Source organism: Microtus pennsylvanicus, chromosome 5 (assembly GCF_037038515.1).
Source record: "Microtus pennsylvanicus isolate mMicPen1 chromosome 5, mMicPen1.hap1, whole genome shotgun sequence".
Taxonomy (NCBI): Eukaryota; Metazoa; Chordata; class Mammalia; order Rodentia; family Cricetidae; genus Microtus; species Microtus pennsylvanicus.
In genome coordinates, this window is record NC_134583.1 from 125,811,883 (window position 1) to 125,825,304 (window position 13,422).

At 53.1% G+C, this 13,422-nt stretch overlaps 1 protein-coding gene across 2 annotated transcripts in view; it reads left to right on the forward strand.

The window, feature by feature from the left end:
- Neurl1 (neuralized E3 ubiquitin protein ligase 1) overlaps nt 1-13,422 on the forward strand; it is a 79,574-nt gene that overhangs the window by 40,083 nt on the left and 26,069 nt on the right. The window contains exon 1 of one of the 2 annotated variants that reach the window (XM_075974335.1): nt 9,043-9,226. The exons of the other annotated variant lie outside the window; for it this stretch is intronic. Within the exon in view, the coding sequence (XP_075830450.1) occupies nt 9,193-9,226 (34 nt within the window). The 5' untranslated portion in view covers nt 9,043-9,192. Of the gene's footprint in view, nt 1-9,042; nt 9,227-13,422 lie in introns of those variants that run through there. 2 annotated transcript variants of the gene reach the window in all.

Sequence of the window (13,422 nt, forward strand, 5' to 3'; positions counted from 1 at the left end):
GCGTGTGTCTGTAACGTGGAAGCCTGAGTGCTGTGCTGGGTGAAGGATGTGTAGGGCTGAGTCAAGGTTGGTGACAGGCGGTGGCACTTGCTGAAGCAGGTCCGCTGTTTCTCCCGCCTGGAGTAACAGTCTGCTCACACACGGCCCGCTCACACACGGTCCATTCACACATGGCCTGCTCACACACGGTCCATTCAAACACGGTCTGCTCATACACACTCCGCTCACACACGGCCCGCTCACATACAGCATCCCAAGTCACTCCTTTCCCTGGGTGGGGCAGAGACCATCACTCCTCACTTCCCCTGCATTCCTGAGTTGACAGTGGCCAGGCACTTGCCTTGCAGAGGTATCCTTGCTCCTCATGAGTACCTCTCTCATGTCCCCACTAGAGAAGTGACCACAGAACCTCAGAGAAGTTCAGTGGTTTGCCCTGTCTATGTGATGGCAGAGCCAGCTTGTGCAGCTGCAAGGCCGAAGCTCCCAATCTCCACGTGGTTGGGGTGGGTACATCCATCCTTTCCGGGGAATGACAAAGATCTTATCACAGTCAAATGTTTGCTTCCAGTTGGGGGTTCTGTGGGTGTGGATTCCAGCTGGCACACACTGTCCTGGGCATAAGGATCTGGGTACCTCCTTGTTTGGGTTCTTTCTGCTTGGCATGGATGGTGAACCCTCTGTATAGTCCAGGGTGGCTAGGCTGCCTGCGAGACTTGGGGAGTGTGAGCAGGTGTCTGTGTCCTGGAGGGTCTCAGAAAGTGCTGTTGGCAATGAGCCCGAGGCTGGGAGGAGCTAGGAGGGGCACCCAACTCCAGGTTGTTTGCTCAGATTCCCTTTCAGTTTCCACCCCCGCGTCTGCACCTGTTGTGTTCCCATCATCACGGGCAGCTGGCAGCTGACACTGCTTAGGGCACCTGTCCCAGTGTCCTCTGGTCTCCATGGCTCCCGTTTCTCTACACTGTGGCTTTTGTAGTCTCTGCCCTTCTTCCACCTCTTTGTCTTCAGCTCTGCCGTTCTCTTTCAGACTCCAGGTAGCAACCTGTGTTTTTCTTGGGTCTGGATAAAGAAGGAGTTTGGGGTGGGCTTCCCTCCTCCTGATTCTTCAGTTCCAGGACCGGCCTAATAGGTCAGCAGAGGGAGGATGGCCCTGGCAGGTCTCTGTTAAGCCCTAAGCACCTGGTGACTCAGCATCTCAATCAAATTATCCTTTGTCCCTGATAGCAAAACAAAACAAACCCTCCAACACTGTAAACCATCTGGAGCTGCCTTCCAGCTCCACCCCAGCAGACCACTTCCCTCTCTGGTCTCTCCACATGCCAGCCATTTCCTGTGTCTCATTAATGAGAACATCTCCGCCCTTCCTTCAGCCAGGTTCGTCTGTTATCTCTACTCTGTATTTGCCTATTTGCGACTCTAAATACAACCACAGAGGACATCCGTCCTGAGTTCAAGTCCGCACCCGCTGTGCCGCCTTGAGAAAGCCCACAGTTTTCTGAGCCCCCTTTGCTACCTCTGTAAGGGGGACTCCTCTGGCAGCTTCAGGGCGGGGGCTGGACCCTTGGTCCCCAGGAGGCAGTTTTCCTAGTCCTAGCCAGTGCTTCTGGGGGTGAACTTGCTGTTTCATTCTGCAAGTCACTGGCTCTGCCTTTGGCTTTTGGCTCTGCATGGGTGGCTTTAGAAAGTGGGGGGAGGGGGGAGTTCTCATTCATGGGGCACAAGGATGAGGAAGGATGGAGTGAAGAAAAGCTGAGCGTCCAGCCCACCGTGGAAGCCCATAAGGAAGGGAAGCTGCAGACAGAGTGACACAGGCAGGGCTTGTGAGGAGGGCCTCGTTTATTTTATTTGTTTTATTTATTTATTTTTTAGCTAAACTAATTCTTCTCTTTTATTGAGTATATATATATATTTTAATTTTACATTTATGTTTGAATGTGTGTGTGCTTAAATAGGCACCCCGTGGCGTGTGTATGAAAGCCAGAAGATAACCTGTAACATGGTGGCTTTTTCCTCCATGTGTGTTACTGGAACGCAGCTGGTCAGCCCTTAGCTACGGAGCCATGTCACCACTCCTAGAAGATCTTTGCTTATTATTTATTGTTTGCTTGGTTGGTTCTGCCTCTCCTGGAACTCAGTTTGTAGAGCAGGCTGCCCTCGAACTCACAGAGACTCACCTGCCTCTGCCTCCTGAGTGCTGGGATTAAAGGTGTGCACCGCCACAGCCTGGCTGTTATTATTATTTTTTATGTGTATGAGTATTTTGCTTGTATGTATGTCTGTACCATGTTCATGCCTGGTTCCCACAGAAGCCAGTAAAGGAGTATAGGATCCCCTGGAACTGGAGTTACAGGTGGTTTCGAACTGCCATGTGGGTGCTGGGAATTGAACCCAGAACGTCTGGAAGAGCAGCCAGTGCTCCTAATTGCTGAGCCATCTCTCCAGCCCCCTATAATAGTCTTAAACTATTCTTTGACAATTTCATATATGTATATATGCTGGGCACCCCCCTAAGAACCCCCTCCTACTTACCTATCTAGCCCTCTACGTCCAGTTAGGGTTGCCCACATGCATGGCTGTGGGGCTGTCCACTAGGGCATGGCAACCTTATCATGGCCATCCTTGAAAAAAAGGACTCTCCAGGAAGAGGGTCTTGACAGCTACACAGGTCCAAGAACCCAGGAGACTGAAGTTCCCCCAATGCGACCAGAGGGTGTTTTCCACTCCCTGGGAAAGGAAGAAGACAAGTCCTGTCTTTAGTGTCACCTCTTGAAGCCTCTGTTTTATGCCCTGCAGAGTGAGGGAAGGGATGCTGTGGAATCGGCTGAGGTTTTGTGTACAAACCCTTAGCCACCTACCTAGCACAGGGTGCATCTTGAGCCGGTAGAAGCACTGTTAGCAGGTTCTGTTGGATTGACATCAAGACATCAAGGCCAGACTCACTTGCTTCCTCCAGTGAGGTGTCACTTCCTTAAAGATTCCTCAGCCTTCAGAGCAGCAGCCCAAGGTGGGCAAGATGCTCAGACACATGAGCCTAGGAAAGGCCTTCTTTACTCCAACCACAGCGTGGCTCACCCTTTTCCCAGTCTCTGCTCAGTGCGGCTGTGGAATGAAACACTGAGCTGTTTACCTACAGCCACGGAAGCCCCTTCCCTGACACCAGCCCCGTGACCTGTAATTGTTTCCTGATCCCAGGCTCCATCTACCTGCCTGTTGGTTGCTGAGGGGTGAGGGTTGAGTCTTGCTTGCCCCTTGGTCCACAGGTGCACAGGGGAGCTTGCTGAGTGAGTGAGTGAGTGCTGCTATCTTTATCTCTTTTAGTAAGCAAAATCCTTTGATTAAGTAAAGGTTTATGTGGTACCCAGTAATAAAACCTCGTAGGGATGCATCTCAGGTTCCACCCCGAGGAAGGGATGCTGCGTCCTCTAGAAAACCGTGGACACTGCTCTGGAGTAGGGTACATTGCCACTTCCTTCTGAGAAAAGGGCAGCGGACCAGGTAGGAAAAACCGTTTGTTAGGTGGTACTGTTCTAGAAGTCCTGGAGACACCAAGGTGACCCCTAGTTCTCAAATTTTCCCTACCCTACCAAACAGGTTTCTAGGGATGTAGCCCAGGCTGGCCTCAAGCTCAATCCTCCTGCCTCCATTTCCTGAGTGTTGTAATTTCAGGTGTATGCCACCACGCCTGGCTTCTGTTTCACTTGCCACTGCCCACCTGAAGGACTACTGGGCTCCCTGGCCACACTTGTTCCATCCTTGCTGTGTGACTTCTCAGTTATGCACCCCCATCCTGTGAAGGACCCCCATTCTACTGTGAGCTATTTTCTGAGTACCCCCTCTACAAGGCATGAGGGGGAGTGAGGGCAAGCCAGGTGCTGGCCCCATCCTTCCGGATACCGCTGCTTTCCTCCCTGGCACCTCTTGTCTCTTCCCACGCGTGCCCCACACCAGATGGCAGAGTGACCTTTTTAGACACGTGTATCTGGTCTTGCTGCCTCCCCCACTGAAGCCTGTGTCTCAGGGAAATAGCCTGATCTTGGTTCTGCTTCTCCAGGCCCGTGTCCGTCTCCCTGGCCCATCAAGTCTTGCCAATGACACATTTCACTAGGGTTGTCCCGCTGAAGCAGCTCTGCCCACACAGCCTTGCTTCTTGAGTATGTTAGCTCCTTACAGCCCGCGGGCCTTTGCACATGTGTGCTGAGTCTCCACAGCATGCCTTTCCCTGGCCCACCTCCACAGCACATGGACATGAATCAACGTATCTTGCCCCATTCTGGGCACTTTTCAGGAAAACCTGCCTCAAGCTTGCTAGAACCTGAATCCCTGGCTTCAGAACCGCCCCCCCTTTTTTATTCTGCAAGGTGTCTAATTGAGAAACGTCTGTTTCTCTCTGACCCCCGAGAGCTAGGATCTGCCTGTTGGGGATCACATCTCACCCTTACTGTGCAGGTCAGTGTTTGGCAGGTAGCAGATGCTCAGTGTTTGTGGGTTTAGGTGCCTTAGGTTGTTGATCTCCACTCAGAAGAATCTGGGACACATAGACTAGGCCCTCACTAGGCCCTGCTGTCTGTGTTGGGAAGAATAAGACAAGGATTAGGAGGGCCATAGCTGCAGAGTTTAGAGGAGAGACAAGTTCCAAGTTCCAGAAATGGGGAACTACCTGCAGCCGGAAGGAGGCTTCCTGGAAGAGGTTTTCCCAGGATGGGGCACAGGTAGGGAGAGCATTTCCAGTGGAAGAAAGCAGGAGCCAACCAATAAGCAAGGCTAGACGGTCTCTGGGATGCTGAGCCATGAGAAGACTAGGTTGCCCTATTGGAGAAATTGGTCGGTGGCCCAAGGCCCAGCTAGGTCTATTAAAAGGCAGGTGGGAGCTAGGGATCTCAGCGCATAAAGTGCTTGTTGTCCAAACATGAGGGCCAGAGTTTGGCCCCCCAGAAGCCATGTAAAAGCTTGGCAGGCTTGTTGGCTGCCCAGAATCCCAGAGGTTGGGAGGCAGAGACGGGCTAGCAAACTGGCTAACTGGACTAGCGGCTTGCCGAGTTCTGGGTTCAAGTGAGAGATCTTGTCTCGACAAAGTGGAGAACGAGCGAGGAAGATGCCAGTGTCACGCATGCAGTCATGGCACTCCCCATGCACATGTGAACATAGTCACACATGCATACTCACCATGCACCCGTACACATGTGCACTCCCCATGCACATGTGAACATAGTCACACATGCATACTCACCATGCACCCGTACACATGTGCACTCCCCATGCACATGTGAACATAGTCACACATGCATACTCACCATGCACCCGTACACATGTGCACTCCCCATGCACATGTGAACATAGTCACACATGCATACTCACCATGCACCCGTACACATGTGCACTCCCCATGCACATGTGAACATAGTCACACATGCATACTCACCATGCACCCGTACACATGTGCACTCCCCATGCACATGTGAACATAGCCACACATGCATACTCATCATGCACCCGTACACATGTGCACTCCCCATGCACATGTGAACACATAGTCACACATGCATACTCACCATGCACCCGTACACATGTGCACTCCCCATGCACATGTGAACATAGTCACACATGCATACTCACCATGCACCCGTACACATGTGCACTCCCCATGCACATGTGAACATAGTCACGCATGCATACTCACCATGCACCCGTACACATGTGCACTCCCCATGCACATGTGAACATAGTCACACATGCATACTCACCATGCACCCGTACACATGTGCACTCCCCATGCACATGTGAACATAGTCACACATGCATACTCACCATGCACCCGTACACATGTGCACTCCCCATGCACATGTGAACATAGCCACACATGCATACTCACCATGCACCCGTACACATGTGCACTGCCCATGCACATGTGAACATAGTCACACATGCATACTCACCATGCACCCGTACACATGTGCACTCCCCATGCACATGTGAACACATAGTCACACATGCATACTCACCATGCACCCGTACACATGTGCACTCCCCATGCACATGTGAACATAGTCACACATGCATACTCACCATGCACCCGTACACATGTGCACTGCCCATGCACATGTGAACACATAGTCACACATGCATACTCACCATGCACCCGTACACATGTGCACTCCCCATGCACATGTGAACATAGTCACACATGCATACTCACCATGCACCCGTACACATGTGCACTCCCCATGCATGTGAACATAGTCACACATGCATACTCACCATGCACCTGTACACATGTGCACTCCCCATGCACATGTGAACATAGTCACACATGCATACTCACCATGCACCCGTACACATGTGCACTCCCCATGCACATGTGAACATAGTCACACATGCATACTCACCATGCACCCGTACACATGTGTACTCCCCATGCACATGTGAACACATAGTCACACATGCATACTCACCATGCACCCGTACACATGTGCACTCCCCATGCACATGTGAACATAGTCACACATGCATACTCACCATGCACCCGTACACATGTGCACTGCCCATGCGCATGTGAACATAGTCACACATGCATACCATGCACCCGTACACATGTGCACTCCCCATGCACATGTGAGCATAGTCACACATGCATACTCACCATGCACCCGTACACATGTGCAGTCCCCATGCACATGTGAACATAGTCACACATGCAGACTCACCATCCCGTACACATGTGCTTAAAAGGGGGGGGATGCTGGAATAAGGAGTGCGAGGTTTGTCTTTATGACTGGGATCCCATGAATGGGATGGTCAGATGCCTCAGCCACTTCCCCGCATAGAAAGGGACTAGGGAAGTGTGTGTGTGCACAACCACAGTGAATATGTACCAGTGTGAAGGGATGCACACTGCCTTGCATAGAATTCAGAGCCATAGTTTCTTCCGAATGAAGTCCCTGGCCGAGGGAACCACCATGGAGGCTGTGGGCACTCACACCCAGGGCCCGCCCAGCTTCCTAACTGCTGAGACCAATCAGGTCCCAGTGTCCCTCTGTGTTCTCCGTCCTGCTGTCTTCTGTCAGACTGGTGTGTGTGTGCCGTGTGTGGGCAACAGCAGTGTCTCGAGCACCTCACACATGCTCATACCTGAGTTCCATTGGATGCAGGGCAGCCCCTACATTTCCCCCGTGTTTCTCCCAGCTTTTTCTTCAGCCCCTGACTCCCCATGTATATCTTTATGTGGGAATCTAGATCCTTAACCATAAGAGGGCCTGGAAGATGGGAACTCTCCCCTGTCCTGGGAGAGGTGTTTATTCTGGACAGAGGGTGATGGGTAGAGAGAGCATTTCCCAGACCACCTAGGGTGGAGTCCTGGCTCTGCTGTGACGTGCTGGGATCCTCAGGCAAATGCTTAGTTTCTCAGAACACTCACCCCTTTTCTGTAAAATGGGTATAAGAGCGGCTCACACACTGTTCTGTGCACGGTAAGTGCTCAGGGCATGGCTTGTCCCTTTTGATGGCAGCTTGGGCTTGCTGCTTAGGGCTAGGATTTCCCTTCCCAGCCTCGCTTGCCGCCTCTGTCTGTGCTTCCTTTTTCCTTAGGTGCAGGGTGGTGCCAGATGCTGCACCCTAAGATTCCTCCAGAAGCTGTGTGAATCTGTAGGAGGATGCGTGTAGTGTGTTGGGCAGGAGATGGGTAAGTGGGCACCATGGTGGCACTTAGGAGTGTGTGTGCGCACAAGCGTGTGGTGATATTTTGTTTGTGCTTTAACAAATAAAACTTGCATGAAGATCAGAGTGCAGAGCTAGCCACATTAGTTAGCCATAGAGGTCAGAATGTGGTGGCACACACCTTTAAGCCCAGCACTCAGGAGACAAAGACAGATGGATCTCCATGAGTTCAAAACCACCCTGGGCTACATGAGATCAAATCTGTCTAAAAGAAAAACTGAGCCAGGTGGTCGTGGCTCACACCTTTAATCCCAGCACTAGGGAGGTGGAGATGGGAAGTGATATGGCTGGGAGGAGAGAGGAATAGAAGGTGAGAGGAGACCGGAGTTCATTGCATTCAGTCTGAGGATTCTTGGAGAAAGGATCTTGCCCTTGTCAGTCTGAGGATTTGGTAGAGGTAAGAAGTCTCTCTAGTGGCTGGCTCCTTTACTTCTCTGATCTTCCATCATTTATCCTGATATCTGACTCTGGGTTTTTACTATTAAGACCAGTTAGAAATTGCACTACACTTATATTTGTGCATACATGCTCACGTGTCTGTTCATAGACACGTGGCATGATGCAGACATACTGTACAAGTCCGTGTGGCTGCGCAAGGGTGTGAATGTATGTGGTCAAAAAGATAACTTGGCATGGGAGTAAAAGCCCGGGTTCCGGCACCAAACTACCTGGGGTTCGCCCCAGCCCTGCTATCCTCTAGTTAACTCTCTTTTCATTGGTCTTCTGGCCTTTGGGAGATGCTGGTGGTACCTGTTGGTAATAGTATTGATGTTGACCTCATGGGTCAGCCTGCGAGGACTGAAGGAATTAATCCTTGTGAGAGAGTCTGGAAGGAGGAGATAGAAATGATGTGAGTTCTGTGCACTGAAGCTCCCTAGCTTGACTGCGGTATCCTCGGGGCAGGGCAAAGTCAATATTGCTCTGATCCCACCCTTGGCTTTACCCCTAATCTGCATGTAAGTGGCATGTGATGTCCCCTGAATACTGAATGGCTGTTGGCCTGGGTGACAGGGGAGGTGTTGTGCATATCTCCATATCCATGGGACAGTGTGTGTGTGTGTGTGTGTGTGTGTGTGTTTCCATGTGTAGGTCTGTGTATGGTGTGTGTTCTGCTGGGGCATCTCCAGCGCTTTCTGGAGCTTGGCTATTTCAGGAAGCCTCCAGTCTCCTCCTCCTTATGTAAATAAACATGACAGATCCCTTGCCTGAACCAGCACGGGGGTGGGGGAGGCTCCTAGTGGGTGGGAGCTGGGAGGCGGCAAGCACAACCAGGGGGTGTGTGTGTGTGGCCGGCTGGCTGGCGGGCAGGCGTGTGCATGCACGAGGGAGAGGAGCGTGGGGGCGCAAAAGGGGCCGCTTGGCCCTGCCATGCCGGCTGGCCGCGGGGGAGGGCAGGGGGAAGGAGGAGGGGAGCTGGCCTCCAGGGCTGCTCCGTGACGAGGCCAGCCGGCCGAACGGAGGTGGCCAAGCTGCCGGCGGCCTGAGATGGGGGGACAGATCACACGGAACACTTTCCACGGTAAGGCTCCAGTTGATGTTTGGGGTTCAACCCACCCCGATCCTGGGGACCACTTGGGAGGCTGAAGCGGAGAGGCACTGGGATAGAGTCTTTACTCACGTCCCTGTCTTGTCAATCTTTGTGGGCTGTGTGTGTGTGTGGGAGGGGTGTTTGGGTGGGCGGCACTGTGGTTGGAGAAATAAGGATATCTGGAAGGTCGGGCATCTGAGTTTCCCTGCAAAGTGGCCTTGTTCTCTTACTAGGGTGTGGAGCAGCCCTTGAGAGGAACGTGAGGTCCTAGGTACCCCGATAGGACTCCTTACAGAGACTCTGAGGCAAATCGCACTTAGACAACTGGGGAGACAGCTTCTGTGTCTTGGAGGTGGTCGGGGAGAGATGTGTGGGTACCGTGTGTGTGTGCACATGTGCCTGTGCTTGTGAATCGTGCTGGAGATATCTGTGGGTGTGTACCCGTGCCACCTTGCACCTAAGCACACTGGTGTGGAGTGACACAGGTGTGTAGTGACAGGCGAGCCTGACCTGGTTCTCCAGGAGAGGTGAACGGATTTCTGGCAGACCCCCAAGCAGGGGGATGAAGACAGGGAAGGAAGCAGACTACTTAGTATCCTGTTTGCTGGGCTCCCGCTTGCTTCCACTCCCGTCTTCTGGACTTCTCAGCTCTTGTGCAGTAGTCTTGGAAGCAACATGGCTAAAGTGGCCGCAGACCTGGGGAGACCCTTCCTTGGCACTGGAACTGGGCTCCTCGACAGAGTGTCTGGAGTCAGATCCCCTACAGATGCCCTGGGACCCTCCCTATAAGGCAGGGTACTGGAAAGTGTGTACCCATCTGCTGAGTCTATTGGACATCAAAAACCTGGGAGAGGCCCAGGCAGGAAGGAGAGAAGGAGCCACTTAGAAACCATGGGGGTGGCTGATGCCAGGTGGCTGCCCTCTTCCAGGCTCTGGACATTGGGATAGTCATTACTAACTTAAAAATAAAAAGGCAGGAAAAGCAGGTCATTGATTCTCGGAAAAGGAACTGTATTTTGTCCTGGGTCGGGAGGGCCAAATGGCAGGTGGAAAGCCCTAGAAGGTACGTAACCTGGAACCTGCTGGGGCAGTGTCAGGGACCTGGGCTTTGGCCTGAGACTTGGAATGGGCTGACTGAGGCCTGGCCTGCCTGCCTATGGCCCAGGCTCACTGTTGGCAGAGGGTCTGGAGACAGCTGACATTTTCCACTGGGGTCAGACCCGGGCAGGCTTGGGGGCTGGGAGGGACAGAAAGGCCCTTGGGACTCGTGGCCACTGTCCTCTGGCTGCCTTGGAGCCCTAAGAGCTGTCTAGCTCATGCTCTGGAGTAGACAGCATCGCTGTGCTGGGCATGGGGCTGGGCACCTCTCAGTTCTCATCTGTCAGCAGGACTAACTGTAGGTGCTCACACAAGGCTCCTGGGATGACTGCATGGATGGGGGTGAACGTGAAGTGGAGGAAGGCAGAAGGGCTCGGAGGAGCAATCTGGGTCCAGGGTCAGACGGAGTTCCTCTCCTTCAGGTGTCCCATGTCATAAGAGACAGGAATGTAATTGGGTGGGTATCTAGGCTGGGTGGCCATAGGTGCGGATTAATTAAGTGTTGTATTTGCCTGTTTCCCTTCCCTGTCAAGTCAGGCCCCTGTCCTCGGCTTGCCCTGGTCGTGTGGAAGGGCGTGCCTGTGCCTAGCGGTATCCGGCCAACCCTGCCCATCTGACCTCACGCATTCGTCTCCATGTATGCCTTCCTGTTCTGCACACCGACTGCCTTGTGGCTCTGCCCCCTTTTAGAAGGTGAACAGGAATTAGGGGGGACACACAGATTCTGTGCGCTACCTACGGGTGTTCCTACTCTGCATGGCTTCCTTGGGTCCCCAAACAGTCACATGGCCCTTGGCGGCATTTTGAAAAGCCTTGGGTTTGTTTCAGGCCCAAATATTTTGGCTTGCTGGGTGACAGTGAACGAAGGACTGTGGCAGACGCTGACCTTGCCCTCCGTGTTGGGTTTTATCTGCTGTGTGTGTACACGACATCATGTTTTGTGTGTCTGTGTGTTTGGTGTCCACAGATGGCATAGCTGGGTCTTGAGTCCCTATTTGTGCACCCGCGTGGTTATGATGTTTTTGTATTTTGAAGAGACTATGTTGTTCTTACTATAAGAAACCATGCTTATGGTGTACCCTGTGGTGATGGTGGTGGTGGTGGTGGGTGTGTGTTGGGTTGGTAAAGTGGAATCCGGCTCTGGGAATAGCCTGGCAGGGAACCGATGGACCGGATGAATTCCCATTTGGAAAATGATTTCTGCGGTTGAGTGCTTAGGCTCTTTCCCTAGGCAGGTTTCCGGGGCTGTGCCTGCTCTCAGTCTGAAGGGCAGGTTGCTGGGGTGGACAGGGTGGCAAGTCCCACAGGGAGGCAGCAGGACACGAGAGGCCTCCCCTCTCCCTTTCTTCTCCCTTCGTCTCACTTCCTCCTTTATCTCCCTGTAGTGTTCAGCCAGTCAGGGAATGGGCCCCTTGTTTGAGGAGTATCAGTGACATCCAGGCGGCTCACCTTCAGCCTGGTCTCCAGACTTCACGTGCCCAAGCATCAGAAGATACGAGGGTTCAGTGATCACAGAGGGAGACAACATCACCCCAAAGGGAAATGGCTGGCTGAGGGCACACAGCTGGTGCTTCAGAAGAGACATGTGGCCTTGTCTCACTGGATTGACTCCTTACTTTCCTTTCTTGAGTTCCTTAATCCTGAGAGCTACAGCGGGGGAAGCAGCCTCCCATGGCCTTATGGGCCCTGAGATTAGCACAGAGCTGCTGTGGGAGGGGGGAATTTAGCCGCTTATAGCCCATGGCTGTGGAGCCACCGAGCCTTCCAGCTGGGGGAAAGGGTTAAGCAACAGGCTGTCCCAACATAATTCAGTCTGCGACTTGGCCTCAGTGGGCACCAGAGGCCGTGGTCTGTAGGGAGAGGGAGAGGAGTGTGGAGTCAGGCCTGGTTTGGAGCTGAAGTGGGTACAGAAGTGTCGGGGAGCTAAGAGATGGTGAGGGTGAGCTGGGCACCTGGGTGATGAGGCCAGGAAAGCTGCAGGCAGAAGGGGAGAGGGGCATGTCCTGGCTGAAAGCTCAAAGCTCTGTTTTTGCTGACTAGTGCCTAAGCTGGCCCCTGGATGGGGCGGGAATGTCTGTTGACAGAGTGGGCGGAAGGACCAAGTTGGCTGATCCAGAGGTCGTCAAGCATCGTCCTTGGCATGGGCTGAGCATCCATGAGGGTTTCATGGAGGGTCTCTTGTCCACATGTGCTTGCTAGAATGTACATAGGCATAGGCCCTGCTGCCTCTCTGCCTTCAGTCCTGCTGGCCCCGAGGACAATGCTCCTTAGGTGTTCCTGCCCACTGTTCTGCATGCCCACCAGCTACCTAGAAGTGAGTAGTTGGGCCCAGCCCATACTGGAGGGGAAGAGCCCAGAAAAGGCATGAAGTCTAGGAGGTGTGTGTGGGGCGGTTACCAGGGACTAGGTAGGGGTGCTTCCTATAGACACCCATGTTGTAGGGTGGGAACATGAGAGAGGCTGGCTGTGAAAGATCTCGGCTGCAGAGACTGGTGGGGCGGGGGGGGGGGGAGAGAGAGAGAGAGAGAGAGAGAGAGAGAGAGAGAGAGAGAGAGCACTGACCCTCATGAAATTCTTTCTCCTTCTCCAGTAACCATCTGTGTGCGTGCAAAGTGGGTGTGGATGTATGTGAGGAGAGCTGAGGGTGACATCCTGTGGGGCAGGGATCCACGTGAGCCACGCCTTCCTTGTTTAGACCTGGTTTTGGGGTAGTCCTGGGAGCACAGGGACGGTGACAGCAGGCTGAGTCATCTGGAAATCCCCTTGTGGAACCTTAAGGTAGAACAGGAAGAAGGTCTCCCTCCCAGGTGATGATACAGAGTGTGACTGCTGGCTGCTGGGAACATCAGATTGGGACGTCACCGCCAGCGAAGGGAGTGGGCAGGACGCTCAGCTTAGAGATGAATTTGTCCATGGGGTGGCCATTCTGCCGTCCCTTCCCCTCCCACATCATCATGTACCCCTTTGGTGCGGCAGGCAGCTTCAGGCCACGCTATATGCATTGTCAGGGTTTGAGGGGGCAGATAATGGGGTGTTAGCATGGCTCTTCATGCTGGGTCATGACAGCAAGAGCACACAAGACTGAGGGA